The sequence below is a fragment of the Lissotriton vulgaris genome, chromosome 11, assembly GCF_964263255.1.
Source record: "Lissotriton vulgaris chromosome 11, aLisVul1.2, whole genome shotgun sequence".
Lineage (NCBI taxonomy): Eukaryota > Metazoa > Chordata > Amphibia > Caudata > Salamandridae > Lissotriton > Lissotriton vulgaris.
The window spans coordinates 1,071,374,213-1,071,397,249 of NC_141699.1; the positions used below are offsets into that span (position 1 = coordinate 1,071,374,213).

The following is a 23,037-nucleotide window of genomic DNA, read 5'->3' on the forward strand; positions in this document are numbered from 1 at the left end:
ACCTGACATGACAGTGTTGTCCAGGTGGAGGTACCCTTCAAAGCAGGGCACAAGTCCTAAAAAAAGAAGTGGGGGGACGCTTCAAGTTAGGTGATGTCACACGAAGTGACGTCACGAAAGGTAGTCCCCTCTTATTACCGGGAGACCCGCTTCACTGGGGGGGGGGGGGGGGGGATGTGTGTGTATATATATATATATATATATATATATATATATATATATATATATATATATATATACACATTTTAAAAAAGGTACTCGCCTGTACTTCACAGAGAGGCATACAGTATTCTACTTAATCTGGAAGACGATGAACTAGAGTTTCGTGTGGGTACCTTTTTGACAACTGCTATTCGTGCATAATACGAAGATCACTGTCTAAATAATTTCCCTTAGCTTTGTACTGTTGGTTTTTACACATATCCGTTTTTTATGGACATTATGAATTTGCGTGTTTTTATGTTTTACTTTGTAAACTTGTCCTTTTATGGATAGATTTTATCTGAATAAAGTATTGAATTGAATATATATATTTGAAAAAAATGTGCAATAAAAGTAAAAAAAAAAACAATTAAAGGAGTCATTTAAGAAGTCGCGTCTTTGCCACTCATCCTTCACTTCTCACTAAACCTTTCCTTACCACTCTTAATCCACTAATTGGCTTCCAGGTCCTTGTCACCCCTCTACGTTTTGAAGCGGTGCAGCCCAACCTTATTGGATGTGTTGGCTAGTGTGTGCGTTTTTTAGAGCATAGTTACTTATTGTGGTTGAGCAGCTAACAATAGCAGTGACCTAATGGATAATGTGTGTTTACGGAAAGCATACAATATATTATTTGAATGGTTTTCACTCCATCTTTATATTAATAGCTACCTACCCTGTTGGTGTGAGCAAACTCTGATGTTCCTTTTGCTTCTGCCACCTATTCATTACATATGTTTTTGCGTAAGGGGAAGTTATATTACTGCCTCATATTGTACCTTAATTTTGTTGTGAAGCTTGGTGTAAAGCTTTCCACTGACCGAAAGAAAAAAACATTGGTGTTGCCAAAGTTTCAATTCGTGCATGATGTGAGCACCTACAAAATATGTGAGTAGAGGTTACTTTTAGTTTTACCAACGAAACCAGCAGAATTTTAAAATGGACTTGACAAAAATAACTGACAAGTGACTCCATATATAACACTTTTGCCAAATTCTGACATTAAAACAACAGAAGTTTGGTTGTTGAGATGTTTAGCCCACAGTGACAGGGTTAAAATAACAAGCTCAAGAATGCAAAATGATTTTGAGAAAATGGCAGAAATGGCTGACGCTATCATATGCCACAGTGCCACTTGGAAGTCTTGTGAAATGCAAAGTGACATTTAGTTCAAGACTTTCTCCCTTTATAGGTCTCACCTAGCGTTGCAACGCATGCGTTGCTCGCTCTGCGAGACCTCTTGTAATCGAGGAGATTTAGTAAGTGGAGTGGAAGCTCCGTCCATCCTTTTTATTGGCGCGCGTCATCCTTTATGGTAAACGCTTGCTTTCTATTTGAAGTGAGGCTTGTTTGTTACCTCCCTGACTCCTTTTCGGCTCGCCCATCCAGACTGGATCGTGTACTTGCGGCGTGACATGGAGGGCTTTATCTGGTGGGTGAGCACTGTTTTATGGAGACACTGATCGGGACAATGGCGGCTGCAGCGGCATGCACTCGGAATTCTATTTTTTAATTACTGTAATGAGTAGTGACCCGTCGTATGTGCACACTGACTTAATGCATGAGAGTCCTTTAGGAAGGAAGATGTGGAAATATAATGTAGGGAGTGTAAGCATTTATGGACTTAAAGAGGAATCTGCCCTCAACTGATGAGTTATAAAACACACACTGCGAGACTAGATGTTACCAGTGAGTCCCCGGTGTGAAAGTTGCTGTGCACTCCTCCAATGTTGGTATCTGACAGTACCTCAGAGGGTGTGTAAATGGTAAGTGCGTAGTGCGGAGCCCCCAACATTCATTTCACGCCAGGATTGGCTCGGTTTCTGAGTACCCACATTTCACAGACCTAGGACGAGACCTAGTGATTTGCCAATGGCCGCACGTTTACAAAAGATCGGGTAGAGAAGCTGGGATTCATTCCTCGAGCTCCTGGTTCCACAGTAATATCAACGCATAAATACTTTTCCTCCTAGAAGCTGCGCTGGTAATTATGGAAGAGGAACAACATTCACATTTCTCCCTTAGTAATGTTACCAAGAACACATTCTTTTATTTATGTTAATTTTTGTAGTATGTCTTGTCATCGTAGTCGTCTAATTCACAGAAAGTTCTGTGTGAATGAGCACGTTTCGAAGTTAAACCATGCGTGCACATTGAGTTTTAGCAAGTTTAGCCGGCAGTTGTAGCAGGAGACATTGGCACACAAATGCCACTATGGACAGCCATTCGTGATGTATGGCGGACCGCGTGTTTTTAATGCCTAGTGTACAAGATCAAATGATTACTGAAGACCTTATGTGAAATATGAAGGCTGCCTAGGCTGTGTGCTTTACATAGTGTGAAGGGGGCCGAAGTTACTGGGGGCTGTGTGTTGTGCAGATTGTGATGATGTCGCAGGGGCTGTGAGTTGGACAGATTATTGTGGGGCTGACAGATTATTGTGGGGCTACATGGGCTGTGTGTTGTGTGGATTGCGATGGTGTTGCAGTGGCTGTGTGGTGAAAATTGTGATGAGACTACGGGGGCTGTTTGTTGTGCAGAATATGGTGTGGCTACAGGGGCTTTGTGTATTGCAGATTATGGTAGGGCTGCCTGTTATGTAGATTGTGATGATATTGCAGGGACTGTGTGTTGTGCAGAAAGTGATGGGGCTGTGTGTTCAGGTTGGAACTGGGCTTCAAAATCTGTGTGTTGTACAACTTGTGGTGAATTCAGCAGCTGCAAGAGTTGTGTTGAACAGATTTTGATGCTATACAGAGGATGCAAAGGTTGAGTTGAAAAGATTGTGCTGGGATACAAAGGATGCAAGGGTTGTGTTGAACAAATTGTGATTGGATACAGAGGGTGCAAGAGTTGCAGGTTGCATGGGTTGGATGGTAAATTTAGGGGCTGAAGGGGTTAGTTGTGCTTTGACAGACTGGTGGGGTGCTCCGGCTATAGGAGTTGTGTGTTCAGATTTTAATGGAATATACAGATATTGCAGAGGTTGTGTGATTGTGGTAAGGATTCAGGGGTGTGTGCTTTGTACAGACTGTGACAAGAAGGCAGATACAGTTGGTGCAGATTCAGATTGTTGTAGAAGATGAATCCCGAAGACACCAGCCTCTGCTTCCAGGAAGGAATGAAGAACGTGGCAGGCTGGATGAAGGAAAGCTGCCTGAAGCTAAAGTCAGAGAAAATGGAGATCCTCATCTGCGGACCTCTCACCACCGGCTGGGACAACACCTGGTGGCCACCTGCCCTCGGGAGCCCACCCATCCCTACAGACCACGCTCGTAACCTCGGCATCATCCTGGACTCCTTCCTCTACATGAACCGCCAGATCAATGCTGTTGCCTCCACCAGCTTCAACTGCCTCTGCAAGACCTTCAAATGGATCCCCCTGACTCCAGAAGAACGGTCACCCATGCACTTATAACCAGCAAACTCGACTACGGAAACTCCCTCTACGCCGGAATCAACAAAACTCTTCTACGCAGACTACAAACCATCCAGAACGCCGCTGTCAGACTCGTCTCCGGGACTCCGTGCCAGTGGCACATGACCCAACACAAAGGCCTCCGCTGGCTCCCCATAGAAAAGAGGATTACCGTCAAACTCCTCACCCACGCCTACAAATCCCTCAATAACTTCGGACCCAAGTACCTCAACGACAGACTGTGTGGATTGTGATGGGAGCTGCAGTGGCTGTGTGTTGTATGGATTGTGAATGAGGCTGCAGTGACTGTGTGTTGTATAGATTATGATGGGAGCTTCTGGGTCTGTGTGTTGTATGGATTGTGATGGGCGCTGCAGGGGCTGCGTGTTGTATAGATTGTGATGAGAGCTGCTGGGGCTGTGTGTTGTATGGATGGTAATATGAGCCGCAGGGGATGTGTGTTGTATGGCTTGAGATGGGGGCTTCTGGGTCTGTGTGTTGTATGGACTGTGATGTGAGCTGCAGTGGCTTAGTGTTGTGTGAATTGTGAAGGGCGCTGCAGTGGCTTTGTGTTGTGTGGATTGTAATGGGAGCTGCAGGGGCTGTGTGTTGCATGGATTGTGAAGGATCTGTGTGCTGTACAGATTATGATACGGGTACAGGGAGGGGCTGTGTTATGATTGACGCTGCAGATTCATTATGCGGGGCAGCTTATGACGGCTGCACACGTGCAAAGGAGACACTGTATTTCTGAGGGAGACACAAGCCGCCTTGGGGAGAGCTGAGCCAGGCCTTTGGTTTGGATCCAAGAGACAAAGCTCAAGAAGAGCCATCAAAAGATGTAAATCAGTCCAAAATGTCATGAAAAATTATGATAAAGACTTTAAAATGCTAAAAAGAAAGTGTTTTCATCATTTTTCAGCGTCTCAATTAAGTACATACAAGTATACCATTAAATTGAGTTTCAGCTCCTAAAAGTAATATCTTTTTTTGAATTGCAACATTCACAAATGCTCCCGTGTCACGAGTTGCCCAAAATGTGTCTGTTAATCATGTTTTCTAGTTAGATCAAATGTGAAACAATGTTATTTCATATTTACCATATCTAATGTAGGTTTTTGTAGAGCGTAGATTCTGTACTGAAATGCATCAACGTACTCTCAATCTGGATGAGGAGGCTCTTTACTGCAAGGCAATATGTCTCACATTTGCAAGAGTTTGTATTGGTTATAAATAACAATGCATTTTATTTAGGTTTAAAAACACAAAACAGACATAAAAGGCATTGTCATTTACAATGCCAATAGCTCAAACTCGCATAATTGCGAGACCTATTGCATTGCAAATGCTTGTTTAGGTCTAGACTTGAGACCGCATTAACTATATTGTACCAACCTTATGAATGGCTAGATTGGGACCGATAATAAGCCATGGGCCCTAAAATAAAAGTTGCCCTCTTTTTGCCAATTGGTTAATAAAAAAGCATTTAAAAATCAAACATCTCTGGAGTTTTTATGACACGCTGTATAGGTGGTCTTGATGAATGGGGAACTGTGACATTTGTGCTTGCTTCAGGCAATTTTGGTTGTAATATCAAGGAACTGCATCTGTGAAATTCGCTGTTTTTCCCTCATCAGAGATAAAATACATTGACCCAGCCATACTTTTATAACCACAAAGTGCTTTTAGTACAGTGATACTGCCTTCTGTGAGGCAATATCATCCGCAATGCACCTTCCTTTTTCCTCAATCGTGTCCTTCTCTTTCCATCTCTTGTTAATCCATTTTTCACGTCTACTTTGGCATTCAGTGCTTTAAGTGCCTGCAAAATCGGCAGATGAACCCTCTGAGATGTTTTGAGTGTTCAAACTTGCGAGCATGCCATTATATAGAGATCATATTAGCAGTGCATTATAATATATAGCAATACATAATACAGTGGGACCAATTAAACCAGAGGGCGATGCAGCTGGTAAGATAACGTGGTGGCCAGTGTTTCCATAGTGGTAAACTGAGGGCAGCCAGGAGGTGAAAGGGTTGAATATTGTTACTGCAAATTCAGCCTTTCATTCGTCCCAGGTGAATAAAAGGAGCACTGTATTGGATGCTCATTACTCCCTTTAACATTGCTACTGTACTGCATGCCTTTAGTAACTAGTTGTAGGAAGGGCCCTTTATGTCTGGTCACCCCGCCCACTTTTGTCCCTAATGCTGATGTTATGGCTCTGAAAGTGCACTGGGTCCTACTAACCAGGTGCCAGAGCTCTCTCCCTAAAACTGATACATGTGAATTGGTAACCCCATTTGGCAATGACTTTAAGCCCTTATAAGTCCCTGGCAAATGGTACCAGGGATGCCCAGGACTTGGGAGTTAAAGGGGTCACCAGGTCCTGAAGTCCTGTTTGTGCCACTCTGAGTGACCCACGTAAATAGAGGAAGCAGTCCTGCCATTGTGTACGGCAGGAAAAGTGCAACTGATGAAACTCTACTTTGACCTCACCATGTGTGTCAAGGTCAAAGCACTATTTTTAATATGTTAGTCACCCATAAGGAAGGGCTCCTGAGCCCAGGAGGCAAGGTGCATTCTCTTGCGGACATATACTTTGCAAGCTTATATGTCCCTACAGTAGCCTCTTTCCATTTAGGCCACAGGAATTATGCAGCAGGAAAGGGCCAAATTATGCGGCAAGTTTGTCTAAATTATGTGACAAGAAATGGAAATTATGCCACACATTTGCTGATATTACTACATTATTTTGTCATCTTTACACTTGGTAACACTATATGGGCATTGGTTGCACCCCAGTTAAACACTCAAACATAGCAATAAGCAATGGAAAAAGGATTTGTCATCCTTCGCAATGTACGTTCCATTGCTCAGCAGCACATGTTGCTGCAATTTTAGTAGGCCTGGGTGGTAAACTCCGCTCCGCTCGCGGAATTTGGGTAAATTCGTGTTCTGCAGAGAATGCAAAATTGCCCAAAATTCTGCGTTCCGCGACTTCGCGAAATTTTTAGCTTTTTCGCATTCTCAAAATGCGTGTTCTCGAGATATTTCCCCCCAAGCACGCAAACAGCGATTGCGAACAGGAATAAAGCATCGCGAACAAGCAATTCTTCGTGTTCGCAGAATTTCTGCGTGTTAGTGGAGATTTTTCACCGTTTCGTGGAGATTTGCGTAACGCGATTACGCAAATTCCACCCACCCCTACATTTTAGTGACTTTTGATCCATTTGATCCCGTAACACTTTTTTTTTATGGGTGCAATCTTCAGATTCTGCAGCAGATGATGGATTATGTGGCAAATGCAGCAAAGCTATGATTATGCGAGAAACGCAGCGGCCACACAATTGGATAATTTCAGTGGCTCTGACTAGAACTCCATAGGATAACGTGGGCTGGCAACCGGGCACCCTAGAAGTTGCCAGCTTCATTATGGCACCACTGAATATATCATGTTTGGTATCCATTATCTTTCCTCTTATGTGGACTTGCCACTCTCCATGCCGCAACAGGAAAGATCTGTTTTTACATTGCCAAGAAGAGTCTGTCTTTTTCTTTATTTTTAAGTTAGGCTGCAACAATACTCCTTTACTCCCCATGTAAAACTGGTGCTTTAAATGTGATATACAAGCTATTTTCAAGGTTGAAGATCAAATTAATAAGTCAGCACTGAGAACACTGGCACTATCTAATTTTTCTCTTCGGAATATTTTTTTAGATGGGTGTGACTTCTGAAAAACCCATAACACAGGAAAGATTAACTTCACATGTGTAGACCTATTGAAATATTCATATACGAGTAGAACCACCCTGTTCTTGCACTGCATCCAGTAATAAGGGTCCCGAGGCTTGGGGGTTCGTCTAGGCATGTTTATTCCTAGTTAACAAGTACAAGCTCTATCTACTTACTGTATCTACTACTTAGTAAGAATAATTTCTACATTCCCATCTGACCAGGAGCAGATGTCGTCTCTAGCTTAGCCCAGCATACTGTAAAACCAAAAGCCCATCTGCCGAAACATACCACCATAACATTCCATTCCAGTGTCTAGGCACATACAGCATGAAACATGGACAAGCAAGCACACCACGCAGAACTGGTACAGCACCTTGCTCAAAGTATTTATCTTCCCATTTTAAAAACCTAGATAAAAAAATCCCTTCCTTATCGCAAAAAGAATGTCCCATCCTCCTACCAAAAAATGCTTCACCACTTCCTCCATTTCTTTTCTAAGTTAGCCCTTCCTCCTCTAAGTTCTTTCTCTCCCCCTTTAGAAATACTTCACGCTCACCCACTTTCCTACACTAGCATGTTCTTTCTCTGATCTATTCCCACTTCTGTTTAACTCTGAAGGCCTTCTCCAGAGTGTCCTGATTTCTCCTATACTCTTCCCCTAAAATTGTCCATCCTTCCAAAGTTTTTTTGCCTACCTTTTCTCTAATATACAGTGTCTCCGTACATTTATGCAGCTTGCTTTACCTATTCGGAAACAATTTTTGTGCACGTTTTTAACATATTGTGACATAAGAATGGCATCTTTCTCGTATACAGAGGTCGTGTCCCATACGTTTTTAGTTAAAGGCTTTTGTTAATGTTACTGATTAAGCAATATCATTTTTTTATAGTAATATGTAGTTGTGTTTTGTTGTAGGACATTTGTTCCAATCCTCGTTTATTTCCAGATACCCCGCAAGAGGGGCAGGTGAAGCAGGGGATTCTTGGAGATTGCTGGTTCCTGTGCGCATGCGTTATCCTTCAAAGGAGTGAACATCTAAGGGCTCAGGTGATTGTCTTACCACATACTAATGTGCTCATTTTACCTAGTGAACCATTACTGGAATGGGGTAACCCAATGAGGTTCAAGGACCTGGGTGGATAACGTTATACTAGAAACAATGGTCCCAACCAAAACTTTTTATATATCAACAGACAAATCTGCACAAAATTAATTAATTTAATGAGCTTCTTAAATCAAACGCTCAGTTGAATCAATCATGATTACCACTAAGGTAACCTATGCAAAACAGAATTCTTATGGAAATACCTGACACAAACCAAAGATTTATTTGGAAAACTTAGGAGTTTAATAAATTACTCCATTTTGATATGCTGTTTTTATATACATTTATATGATTATATACAATTTCAAACTAACGGGTAAAAAGAGAGCAAACAGCTTCTAAAGTAGTGCAGGAAAAAAGAGGGAAGAGAAAGTGATTGTGGTGAGAAGGGTGTAAGCCTCAAAAAGAATAGTGACAAGTGAAAAGGGGTTTTTTTACAGTTCAAAAAATGTTCCAGCTGTACTAAGGATTCAGCTAGTATCACAGAAAAAGCCACAATTAATTGCTGTTATATTTCATACATTTATACAGTCGAGCAATGACATGTATAATGGTTTTCCGGAGTGGTCCTATCTGTACATGAAAACAAGGGCGTCGACGTTTCGACCCGTCTTTTGGTACATGGGCAAGTTGGAGCCTCGACCTGCGGGTCTTCCTCAGGACGAATGTTGCACACACGTTTTTACCGTAGACAATTCACAGAATTGGCCGATTATTAATGGGCTGCCTCCGTCCTCCTGTACCGGGATAGACGGATGGTCTAGTTGACCGAGGTGAGCCACCCTGAACTTGGTGGTGTAGCGTCTGTAATGGGTAATCAGGCGTTAAGATGACAAAGACTCGAGTAGTCTAGTTGACCGAGGTGAACCACCCTGGACTTGATGGTGCAGCGTCTGTAATGGGTATTCAGGCGTTAGGGTGACAGAAACTCGAGTAGCGCGTCCCCAAACACTTTCGTATCAGGCGTTGTACATCACGAGTGTCACCCAGGCGGAGCATGCATGTATTCCGGGTCAGTTCCCGCTCCGCAGTTTAAAGATGGCAAAATGCGCTGCAAAAAATATATATATGTAGCGCAATTCGGTCACAAGGAACCTACGGTTCCTTGTGACCGAATTGCGCTACATATATATATTTTACCGTAGGTTCCTTGTGACCGAATTGCGCTACATATATATATTTTTTGCAGCGCATTTTGCCATCTTTAAACTGCGGAGCAGGAACTGACCCGGAATACATGCATGCTCCGCCTGGGTGACACTCGTGATGTACAACGCCTGATACGAAAGTGTTTGGGGACGCGCTACTCGAGTTTCTGTCACCCTAACGCCTGAATACCCATTACAGACGCTGCACCATCAAGTCCAGGGTGGTTCACCTCGGTCAACTAGACTACTCGAGTCTTTGTCATCTTAACGCCTGATTACCCATTACAGACGCTACACCACCAAGTTCAGGGTGGCTCACCTCGGTCAACTAGACCATCCGTCTATCCCGGTACAGGAGGACGGAGGCAGCCCATTAATAATCGGCCAATTCTGTGAATTGTCTACGGTAAAAACGTGTGTGCAACATTCGTCCTGAGGAAGACCCGCAGGTCGAGGCTCCAACTTGCCCATGTACCAAAAGACGGGTCGAAACGTCGACGCCCTTGTTTTCATGTACAGATAGGACCACTCCGGAAAACCATTATACATGTCATTGCTCGACTGTATAAATGTATGAAATATAACAGCAATTAATTGTGGCTTTTTCTGTGATACTAGCTGAATCCTTAGTACAGCTGGAACATTTTTTGAACTGTAAAAAAACCCCTTTTCACTTGTCACTATTCTTTTTGAGGCTTACACCCTTCTCACCACAATCACTTTCTCTTCCCTCTTTTTTCCTGCACTACTTTAGAAGCTGTTTGCTCTCTTTTTACCGTTAGTTTGAAATTGTATATAATCATATAAATGTATATAAAAACAGCATATCAAAATGGAGTCATTTATTAAACTCCTAAGTTTTCCAAATAAATCTTTGGTTTGTGTCTGGTATTTCCATAAGAATTCTGTTTTGCATAGGTTACCTTAGTGGTAATCATGATTGATTCAACTGAGCGTTTGATTTAAGAAGCTCATTAAATTAATTAATTTTGTGCAGATTTGTCTGTTGATATATAAAAAGTTTTGGTTGGGACCATTGTTTCTAGTATAACATTTTACCTAGTGGCCTGTATTTCCCCTTAATTAAACCGTTATCTGCTTACTGATTTTACGTTCTCTTTGCACACTGACACAAGGTCCCCTTTCAGATGGCTTGAGTATACCTCACTGTATCCACATGGGGTATGTGCTCTGTTTTTTGTGGTCTGCATAGTTTTTTGCATAGCTGTGGCAGATTCACAGAAAAGGCAACTACACAATTTAAATTCACCAAAACAGTTACTGAGTTTATGGACAGGCACATGCAGTAAAGTGCAGTTTAGCAGGTCCTTACTGCCCATAGCTCTAACATCAGCTGTCCAGGTTCATAAACAGCACACAGTCCAGGGACAGGTGCAAAACGATGGATTTCCCTACAAGACCCAGAAGATAACATTGATAATAGGGCCAAATTCATATGAAGGTATTTTACAATAAAGCACGCTTAGGACCTCTGAACCTATTTTAAGGCCATTTCTTCTCCTCCGCAGATGCGGGCATCTTCTAGTTCTTTGTTTTTGTTATATTTAAGCATTTTGTTTACCGTAATGTAAATAAAACCACCTTTCATCTTTGAAGTTCTGGCACTGACTAGACATTGAAGGTAAGTGATATTTATTGCATTATGAGATTGCATTATGAGATTCTAAGCCCTGCCACAGCCTAGAAAAAGTCTCAGCTGCTCGTGGTTCTGCAGCTTTAGTGTATTGGAATTGATGGCCCTGGATGGACACCAGTGGTAACATAGTACCCACAAAGGATACCTAACAACAACCACGGACAGCCATAGTACCCGCAGAAAAGCATTCATACATGGAATGTGGTGGTGACTTTCTCGCAAAGTGGTTTATTTACTCCAGCCTGTGGTTGTCTAGTTAACACATCGGTCCATTTTGCAGACCACATTGTGTAACTTCCTGCTTCTGCGACATAAAGCTCGAAGATGCAGAGTTTTGGTTCCTGTTAGGTTTTCTGATAACCTATTCCAAAATCTTTTTTTGTGTATTTATGTGGCACATACGTAATGCTCTGCTTGTTACCATTGTTGAATGTGCACTGTGTGCTATATATTACAATTGTTGACTGTGTGAACTACAGCCTTGTGCTATCAACAATGGTGATGACAGATACCTGATAACCAAACCAGACATTCTAGAGATTGTGGCTAATAAAACGAGTTCCCAACATCTCTGGAGTATTAAAAGGTAAAAAACTGAAGAACAGGTCCAAGTTTTGCACCTGCTTGAATTCAGATGCAAATTGGCTTGAAGGGGTGTCATCCTGCCAAAGCATGGTTATCACAGACGACTCCTCTATAATACAAGTATATAAACATCTATTACTCACTGTATGTGTGACGACGCAGTATGGTGGCCTTGGCAAGCGATGCCCAATGGGGCTGTGTTCCTTAAATAGTCCTTAGGTGCAGATGTAAGACCAAAGACCTGCGTTCAGGCTCACCAGAGGACCAGATCGCTATTCGTCCTCACCTATGCTTTGGGCCTTCTCTGGGGCATGGGCCTTGTTAACGTAGCATATAAGACAACCGGATACATTTATCCACAGTTTGCTCTGAATGGGAATAATTTAGATAGTCTTCAGTTAAGCTGAAACTCGGTTGTGGATGAGCCAAGAGAGGCAATCCCCGCATATTGTTGTTTTTTTTTTCTTTTTAGAGATGCTGTTTAGAACGTGTAACAAGAAAGTGTATGAGTTTAATACCGAACTTGGCTTTCGCTTTTCGCATACATGTCATTTTCCATCCATACGCGTGTTGGCAAAACGATTTAGCGAACTGTAATATGGAAACAACACTCATGTTTACAAAAGAAATAGAGGACTGACGGAGAGGGAAAAAATAATTCCTCTTGGGTATCATCCCCGTTTTAGCAGATGATCAGAGCTGTTTGCAAGCCCCTGATCATGAGGAGTTGAGGTGTGGGCAGATCCAAGGGAAGCAAATCTTTATTGCTCATTGCTGCAGGTGCTTGCAGGACCGAAGACAGCAAAACATGTGGTTGCTCATAAGCAGAGAAATGTATGTGCAGGACCAAAATCTGCCTAGCTGAAGTGACAGTAGATACATGGCCTATTCTTAAAAAAACACCCGCCACCTAATGTCTGTGACCCTTTGAGTGTATCTGAATCTAAAAGGGAAGAATCATTTTATCTAGGGCACAGCACAAACTGGAATATCAATGGGCTCCAAAGTCTCATAATTGCTTTATTAATAAAAGTATTCCTTTTCTCAACTGCACAAGGAAAACTGGCATTGGTTGGAAGTAGATTGCCATGACTCCAGTATGGTTGCTCAAAGTTTTATGAGATTGGGGCTTTTCTTTTTTAATCATGCAAGACTTCAGTCATCATGGGGCTTGCACTTTGGTCCCTACAAAGTTATTTCAAAAACGGCACTTGGCAGTGAAAAAACACAAACCATTAAAAACACAAACCATTACTATGTATACTGGGCCTGTATCACATGAAGAATTGAATGTCTGATCTTTGTGTGTCTTTTCAGATGTAAATTAGACCCTTACCAAATATAGTTAAAGTACTCATCAGGAGGTGGAATGAAACACCAAATAGCCCATAGTGCCTGTGAGGGCGAATACTCATGCGGGTTGAAAAGCCCACTGTGCTAACAGTAAGTTGTGCAGGCAACTGTGCTGTCAAGACAGATGTAAAACATATTTTATATATAAACTATATAAAAAGTATATTGCTTTTACCTTAGTTGGTGTGGTTCAAAAGATGCAAACGCATCCCAAGATCATGTGTATGTACACAATCAAAAAAAGGAAACACATTAATGGACATGAAATGTATATTGGTGTCTGTATGTGTTGGTAACTCTGTAGTTACGGTGTAGCTGCACTTTCCATGGAACAAGCATTTTTAATGCAAATTTCTGCTGTTTGACGAATCTGCACAACATTGCACAGTGGTAAAACTGGCTGAGGTTTGGCATGCCAGTTTTCGTGCAGATATGCGCAGAGTTAACAAGTTAAGTTTGGGGGAAGGGGTCAGAACACACAGGGATTTTTGATCTCCTGTGCATCATCTGCTGATAATGTGCTGGGTGGGCGTTGAAGGTTTAAAATGTTTGAGATAGGGGGCGCGTGGCCAGGCAAGAAGGCCGACGAGACACCTTAGTGGAGAGCTCCCTGGCACTTTGCCGCAATCCTGCGTGGCCAGGCAAGGAGGCCGACGAGACGCCTTAGTGGAGAGCTCCCTGGCACTTTGGCGCAATCCTGCATGGCCAGGCAAGGAGGCCGACGAGACGCCTTAGTGGAGAGCTCCCTGGCACTTTGCCGCAATCCTGCATTACATAGCCAGCTCCCTGCTGTTCAAGCCCCCTGCCTTGTTGCCTGTACCCCGGACTTGCTCACTTGCCACTGAATTCAAGCTATCCTGGCTGATGAGGGCTGTTAACCTGAAACCAGTCCTAGGAAGCTTGTTTCCGGTCCAGGGAAGACATGGCTTGCCAGTTCGGGCTGGACTGTTCCCATGAGGCACAGGGTCAAGACTAATTTGCATATGGCTGGGTCCAAACTGGGATGGAGAAGTGAGCTAAAGAACGATGATGGCTTCAACCCAGATCTGTGACTGGGGGTGAGTGTCTGAAAAGGTTCAGCGCTCCATCTCCTTGTGTTTGCTGTGTACCCCGGACTGACAGTGGGGTGCGGGTGGCCCCCTGCCCGGTTGGTGGGGATAGCGAGATAGGCGGCAAAAAGCGGCATCCTCCGGAGTGCATAGGAGCCAGCAGCATGGATCATCAGTGCCAGCATATCAGCGTGCGCCCTTCAGACGGGTGCAGGCCACCCCAACTATTTCGGAAGGGGCCCAGGCCCGAGACCAAATAAAAAAGAGGAGAGGCCCCCACACCGGGGGCGTCATAGCGGGCCCTTGTGGGAGTGGTCCACAAAAGACAGTGAGTCAGGCAGCAGCGGCCACATGAAAGAGCCTTGCATCGGACAGTCATTACAGAGCAGAACAGCCGGCGGGGCCCCGGGATAGCCATGCTTGAAGCTGAGCTGAGGCCGGGACAGCACACTGCGGCCTGGAGGTGGGTCCTTCCCCGCCAGTGATCATTGGCAGCAGAGACACGGGAGCCTGTCTAAAGAGATCTGCCTATGGGTCCCACATTGTACCCCTGCCTCTTCTCTCCGCCACCCCAACACAAGGAGCAAAGGGGCTGTAGGCACAGTGAGCCCCCCTGTCAGCACATTTTTATCTGGGGTCTGTAGGTGAGCGGGAGGGGCTTTTAAGCCCAGAAGGGAGAACCTGTGTAGTAGGGTGTGGGCCCCGCAGGGGTGGTGTGTAATTCTGTGGACACTCCCCCTGGTGGATTTAAGGATTGTTGAGATCTGGCTGCGCTTCTAGTGGTGGTGACACAGCTCAGGTAGTGGATCTCAGCCTGGGGCCTCGGAGAGTGACTATTGTGCCCCTCCTGGGTACAGAGGCTGGATCAAAAGGGCAGCATACGTGAATCTGGCTTTGGAGGATTGCCTGAGGCCCACTTCCTCCCCCGCAACTTCCTGCAGTTTTCAGGGGGATCTGCCTGGGAGCACGCTGCGACAATCAACAGACTGCTTATGCCCTATGCTTGCCCTGGACACATGAGGAGCTTGGGCTGAAGAGATAGACTCCCTGGCTCGGTCCCAGCAGAGGCCCTGCACTGGGGAGGTCTCTGGGCAGAGTGGATAGATACCCCCTCTATAGCTGCAAAGCTGCGTGCCTGAGGAGACACCTGGCCTGGGCACCTGAGTACCATAATTCAGCTTCAGGAAAGCCGTCTACTTACCTGTGAATCATGGTGCTTGGAAAACCTTCCCGGGAGCTGCAGCAGTTACATTTTTACCACTTAATGGGCGCCCAGGTGACAAGAGCAGCGCGACCGGACAGGGAGCATGTGTCTCCATCACCAGGTGTGGAGCCATCCGGCTTGGAAATACTGACAACAATTGAGGGCTCGAAGCAAGTCTTTGAACAGAAAACAGACACCATACAGGTGAACCTGCTATGCACAGACCTTCGGGTGTTTTGAAACACTCCCGGGAGACTGACGACAAGGTCCAGGCTGTCACGCAAGAAGTGAAAGACTTGACCAACACTGTAAACACACTCCCGGAGCATCCCACCTGCTTTGATGAACTCCTGGAAGATGTTGAGGGGAGTTCTAGACGTTGCAGTTTGCGGTTCATGGGTTTCATGCAGCGAACTGAAGGAGAAAATACTGAGCTATTCCTCGAACATTGACTGGCTGGGTGGGTGCAGGGATCCTATCAGACTTCTTTGCGATAGAAGGGGTCCCATTGAGCACTGACCTGGCACCCTCCCCCTGGGGCTCCTTCAAGGGCTATTATTGCTAAGGTTCTTCAATATAGGGATTGCAACAGCATCCTCCAATGGGCCAGAAAGAATTGGGACCATAAGTTTAAAGGGAGCACAATATTTATTTTTCCAGACTATACGGGCAGCGTCCAGACCCAAAGACAACTTTTACAGGCTGTTGAACAGAAGCTATGGTTGCTTAGTCTACACCACACACTGCTGTAACGGGCCACGATGAAGGTTGTGTAGGGTGTCGCTCATGTTTCTATGGATCCCCAGAGGAGGCCTGGGACTGGCTGGACCGAAGGTAAACCTGTGGGCCTAGCTGGGTTATGAGAGAAAACACGTGAAAAATGAGGCCTAGAGGTAGACCCAACAGCTCGGCTGAAAGACTGAGATGGGGAATGACACAGAACACTGATGCGCGGCGTACAGAGGTACAGTCAGATGACACCCTCGGCCATAGCCAGAGACGTGGTCTAACTCAACAAGATGACCTTGGGGCCTGCCGTCTCGCAGATGTTGTCACCGACCTGTGAGACCATCGGACCTTAAGACTGCTTGAGGTGATGGTGGGAGGTGGGAAACCTTCATGGCCGCAGAAGGGCCAGATCTCCCACCCTGGAATGTATGCTAAGCTGCTGACAAAGTGGACACTGAGAACCAACAAATGGTAAGCTGTCAGAATATATTATGGGACACAGGGATAGACATTGTGATACCTGACTCTGTTAAGCGGACACTAACCGGGACTGCTAGGGTGGTCGGCACCTCCTTAACCAGGATCGACCCCACGGAAGGGGGGGTGTCAGGCACCTTCTGTTTTTGTATCATTTTTTGTTGTCCTTTGTTGACTCCCAGTGAGGATGAGAGTTACTCTGTGGTCTATAACTGTTGGGATGTTTGCGTTATATGAGAATGGGGAGGATATCGTCTATGTATCGTTTATAAAACATGATCTCCGGGAATTTGGGCTCATTGTTATCAAACAAATGTACGGACTCAAAATGGTGTACATAAAGTCCAGCTATGCTCGGGGCGAAAACACTGCCCATGGAAGTACCATACGTTTGCAAATACAGCTTGTTCTCAAATTCAAAGAAATGTTCCTTGAGGGCTAGCTTGGCACAGTCCCATATGAATTTGGGAGAGGTGTGGTGGGGCCAGGGAGCACTAGCTAGGGCAGTGTCCAGCACTGCAAGGGTGTCATCCTGTGGTAGGCTGGTGTATAGGCTTTCCACGTCTAGGCTGACCAACAGGGAGGTGGCCGGGTTGTACCTCAGTCCATCTAGGAGTTTGAGGAGATCTTTGGTGTCTTGTAGATAGGTGTTGGTAGATTTCACTAGCGGTTGTAGGAAGAAATCACAGTAGCGTGAAAGCGGTTCCAAAAGGGAGCCGATGCCAGAGACGATTGGTCTGCCAGGCGGAGGGGATTGATTTTTATGTGTCGCGCCTACCTCCTTTTTCCACACACCTTAGCGCGTGTGTTGGATATCAAAACACGTGGCCTTCCTTTTTGCCACTCACTCATCCTGGTCCTGAAGAAAGTCCCGTCCAGATCCCACAGGGACTGAAATATGTAGACCGCGACCATAAGACAACTGAGTAATCATAATTTTTTTACTACTAGTTGCATCACATAGTTTTTTATCCACACCCTGGGCCGCCACTAATAAATAATTTGGCAAGGATCCCCAGAGGTGTATTTTAACATTTCACTTTCACCTACTTCACATTATTGCACAGCACCTGTTCCGCTGTAGTCAGGCGTCGAAGCACAACCAGGCGGCACTCTGCTGCCTGGTTGGACCCCGATGATGAAGCATGACACCAACCAGGTTGGTGTGTGAGGGGTTTCTAAACAAAGACGTTTTGTGCCTAGCTGATATAGCCACACTCACAGGTGACATGGGACACTAACTAGTTCCCATCTCTTCAATCCAGTGGGCTAGTCCTCGTTGTTTATTTAATAGTAGAATACCATCCACTAAACATTCTGAGAGTACTTTAGAGAACATTCCACGCTGCTTTGCATAAATACATACTTAACGATAAAGATATTGATACATCTAGATACCCCAATATGTTGGCTGTCTAAACATGGATATCGGGAAACTTGTGTGATCGGTCAATTGCATTTGACTTTTATTTTCCCAATATCTTGAAATTTACTAATTCACATGGACTTATGAGTTGTGTGCTGGGGAGAGCAAAGACACACAGAAAGGGAGAGAGCCAAGACCCAGTTCTATGAAACAAAGGGGATTTAGACGGGTACCCAGAGTTGTGGAAAAAATTTACAAAAATATGAGAACGCAATTCGTGGATGATAAACTTCTAAAAATTAATGAGCACATGGAAACCATTTAGCACCACAAACTCTCAATTTTCACGTTTTCTTATTTCTGTTATTTTGCAAGTTACAGATAGAGTTAAAAAACAAGCATTGGAAATGCAATAGGTCTCGCATTAGTAAAGTTGGAGCTATTGGTCTTGTAAATGACAAATATTTTATTTATTTCTTGGTTTTTAAAATAGCTAAATTGATAGCTTAGTCATTTACAACGCCAATAGTTATAACTTTCGCGAATGTGACACCTATAGCATTTGGAATGCAACATGTTTTGTATTTACAAGACTTAGATGGCAGCTCTGGTCGTTAGGCCACATCTCTAGAGAGCAGGAGAGTGCAGCAGGGGAGAGAAGCACAGCAATGCAATAGGTCTTGCATTAGGAAAGTTTGAGCTATTGGTATTGTAAAGGACACATTTTTTATTTATGTGCTTGTTTTGAAAATAGTGAAATTAATAGCTTTGCTATTTACAATGCCAATAGTTTTATCTTTTGCAAATGTGACACCTATTGTAACACAATATGTGTTGTAGCACTGAGTGGTGTGAGGGTGAGGGGTGAGAGGGTGAGGGGGTGTGAGGGTGAGGGGGTGTGAGGGTGGGTGGGTGAGGGTGTGGGTGAGTGAGGGGGTGTGAGGGTGAGGGTGAGGGGGTGTGAGGGTGAGGGGGTGTGAGGGTGAGGGTTAGGGGTGTGGGTGACTGAGGGTGTTTGAGGGTGAGGGGATGAGGGTAAGGGTGTGTGAGGGTGAGGGGGGGTGATGGTACGAGGGTGCGAGGGTGAGGGGGGGTGAGGGTGTGTGAGGCTGAGTGAGGGTGAGAGGGTTGTGAGGGGGTGAGGGTGTGAGGGTGAGTGAGGGTGTGTGAGGATGAGGGGGTGAGGATGAGTGAGGGTGCGGATAGTTAAACGCTCAAAGTTTGAGGGCCACTATTAAAATGTAATAGTTGTGGGGGGGTCATCCCCGCAGAGGGGCATAAAACGTGACGCTTCTGGAGACCTAGAGCTTTTATGCAGATACACTTTGGAAGCCCTGCTCAGGGGCATTCCTGGAAACATCATGTCAGTGATGGCCAACCCAGGCTGCCCAGTGCAGTCTTACTCCCTAGCTCTGCCCCCAAGCGTCTTGGCATCTGGATGAGTCCACGTGTGTTCTTGGGCACCTGAGCTCCGGGTTGGCTGTTGCTGGGCAGTTTGCATATCATGGCATAGAAGTAAAGGGTTCAAAGATGTCTGAGTGCAGAAGCGGCTTGGCTCAAGTGAACCTCACCTTTCTGAGGCCCAATCAAATGCAGCTTCTGTGTAAACTTGTAAACACACTCTTTATTTAAGATGCTATGAGAGTGATCGATTGTACCTTTGGCTTGAAAGTCTTGGTTCCTCTTTGCAGAAAGTGTGTAGGGAGTAAGACATTCAGTCTTCTCTACACACCAGCAAACTTTACTGTGCGTGTCGGAGCTGCAAAGATGCACGCATAACACTTGACGGATACTTACATGGTCGACCACCCTTTTAAAAAGTTCCATCTGAGCTGCCAGCCTCCCCTTCACGTGGGCGGCACGTGCTTGCTGTCGGCTGGCCTGAGAGGCGCCTTGGCAAGGAGCTGGTGGCGTCTGCGCGCTCATGTCCCGGCCTGAGTTTTGGTGGTTTTTAACCACGCCCGCTCCGTCTGAGCCTTTTTCTCTCGCCAGGTTCGAAGAAAGCTGCCCTCAGCAGCAGCTTACCTGTGCTGCCGCTTCTCAGCAGATGAATAGTTTTCTTGCAACCCAAGGGCATCTTTTTGGTTGTTCTTGATTACAGCCAGGATTGATTCAGCTGTGTGTTTCAACCTGAATCACAATCCTTGCCTTTCATGCCTCTGTGTACCGGCGCCTTTTTCACACCCCGCAGAATCTGGCTGGCTTGCAAGGTCAGTAGTCCCGGCGCATACTTGGCACACGCACCGAGTGTTACACGGCAGTGTGAGAAGCGCGTGGCCTGCTCCTGCGAGGCAAAGAGTTGTACTGCGGGATACAAGTCCCGAGGGCCCGTGGCCAAAAGAGTAAGCTACCAGCAAAACAAGCGTGAGGCGGCTCGGGCGCAGCACGTCTTCCGGAGACGTGCGCGTTCACAGAGCTGAATCGGCTCGTGCACAGGCCAGTAGCGGCTCGTGCACAGCTCTATCTCCCTTGCCAGTTAACATGGTGACTATAGAACTCGCTGGTGGGAGCGCTTCGCGCTCCAACGCCATCTCGACCTAAAAAGGACTACTCCTGTAAGGTACTACTTAAAGTAAGATTTAAGGACCGAAAGAGCGAGGGTCCTGCATCCAACACCAAATGCACATTGCCATAACCGTTGCTTATTGATGTTTGCCATTTGTTCGGAAGGGGTGCAGAGCCTGCGCAAAGGCCAGACCCTATGGCCAAACATTATTCTCTGTGGGGGCTTGGCGTGACCATGCAGGTGGAAAGTTGGAGACCGTACACCTTATAAAACAAAAACATTAAAAAAAAATTGCAGATGAAGATTTGTTGCGGTTCAGCAAGCGAAAAGGAACCACTGAAATTCAGTTACGATATGCAACACACAACCGAACACCATAACTGATGGTCACACCGTATTATTTTCTTGATAGTAAATTTCGGTTTCACATGCCTTGGTGGGGGTGTCCGTTACGGTGTGCATTGTGTTGCATGTAACAATGGTGAATTTTAATAGTTTGTAGCTTTTTCAGTGAATGTGCGAGTGTACTTATATGATCTACATGTTTGGGTGCTTGTGTTGTACAAAATGTAGTAGTGCAAAACCCTATATTTCACTGGGAACGTGCTGTATAAATTGCAAGCCTTACGTGAGTTATGGTTTGCAGTTGTGGGACTTATAGATTTAAACCATAACTGTCCTTTAACTGTGTTTGTGTGCGTGTGTGTGTTTGTATGTATATGTATATATATGTGTAAACATATATATATATATATATATATATATATATATATATATATATATATATATATATATATATATGTGTGTGTGTATAGTTTTTAGAGATGGTGATGGCGTTAAATTATTTTATCTACATCAAATTTTTAAACTGTATAACTTCAAAAAAAAATGCTGTTATACAACATTTTTATTCATATATACTCTAAAAACCGATCTAATGCTGTTCTATTCAAAAGTATAGATATCAGTGAAAAAGAGTGGTTTGAAGAGTCCCTCTCAAAAAATATACCTATAGCTTAATTAAAACTAAGGTAGATATAAACATAAAAAGACCGGGACAATCTAATTGTGTAATGATAAATCTAATGTTATATTTGGTAGACATGATGGAGGTGATCTAATTGTGGAGGTGATATAATGGCAGAGCGATTATGTGGAGGTCTGTGTAGTGATATTTGCTCCACGGCCATTTAGGGAAAACTGGTAAAGGACCTGTTTTCTAGTACTTGAAGACACTTTTCTCATTTGTTGTTGCAGGTAAATGGACCTTTTGGTTGAAACACAAGTAGCCCTTGAGACGACTTGAAAAGTAAAGTACTTGTGCTACCTGTTGGAACAATGTCCCGGTTCCTCACCCTTCTTTCTTCTATTTACCTGCAGGTATTTCCACCAGGGCAGCCGTGCTGGACAGACCCTGAATACACAGGCCGTTTCACCTGTCGCTTCTGGCAGTTTGGCGAGTGGGTTGAGATTGTCGTTGACGATCGCTTGCCGTGTATCGCTGGCCAACTGTGCTTCTCTCGGTGCCAGCCTGAAGATGTTTTTTGGCTTCCTCTTCTGGAAAAAGCCTATGCTAAGTGCGTGCTCTTGATAAGGCGTGCGGGCGAGGGGTATTCTGATGTGTGCTGAATTAGTCTAAATCTGTGCAGGTGCATGAGGCTTTTATTTAAGAGGGTTTGGGGGATGAGTACTCCAGAATGTGGAAAACAATACAGAACTGAATTGCAGGTCAATGTAGGATTGAAACGTTACAGTTAAGCAATGTGTAATAAGTGCTTTTGATTCACTGATTCAGTTTACTCAACACTGGTAGGTGAAATATTTTAAATAACATGTGAAATAGAAATTCAGGCTTCTCTTCGGTGGCATCTTTTCTTCCCACCGTCAGAGGTGGAGCCAGCCTAATATTCTGAGTGCAGGTGGCTGGAGACACCGACTTAAACCGGTGCAAAGAATAAATGACGGATGATATACAAGGAGCTCCCAATAAATGCATAGAGTCGGAGGGATGAGGCACTGCTCAAACGTGTTGCCTTTTCCCAGCCATAACAATTTTGTGTGCCAGTATTAGTTTCCTTTGGGCCTCTGCCTCATTTTCTCGCCTCAGTATCGTCATCTTTCCTTGAACTTGCCTCTAGCCTTCTTCTATCTCCATCTAGTTTAATGTTCTTTTCACTCCCATCTCTCTGTTTCCATCTCACATATACCTATTTCGTTCCCTCCACTTCACCTCTCCCATTTTACATCTCATCATCAGGTTTGCCCATTTTCTTTCAGCTCCATATTTCCCAGTAACTCACTCGCCTCCTTCACATTCTCTAGCTCTTATGTTGCCTTTTCCGCCTCACATTCACCTTTGCCCGACTGATTCCCTGGCCTCAGATCCTTCCATTCCAAGGTTTGTAACTTCGATCTCTTCTGAACTTCTCACCATGATTTCTCTTCCTTCTCACCTCCAGCTGCCCTTGCATTCTCTCTTCTATCCCTTCCTCTCTTTC

General features: G+C 44.7%; 1 protein-coding gene across 1 annotated transcript in view; it reads left to right on the forward strand.

The window, feature by feature from the left end:
• CAPN10 (calpain 10) overlaps positions 1–23,037 on the forward strand; it is a 75,355-nt gene that overhangs the window by 291 nt on the left and 52,027 nt on the right. The window contains exons 2-3 of the mRNA XM_086944482.1: positions 8,276–8,407; positions 21,920–22,116. Coding sequence (XP_086800608.1) covers positions 8,276–8,407; positions 21,920–22,116 — 329 coding nt within the window. The remainder of the gene's footprint in view (positions 1–8,275; positions 8,408–21,919; positions 22,117–23,037) is intronic.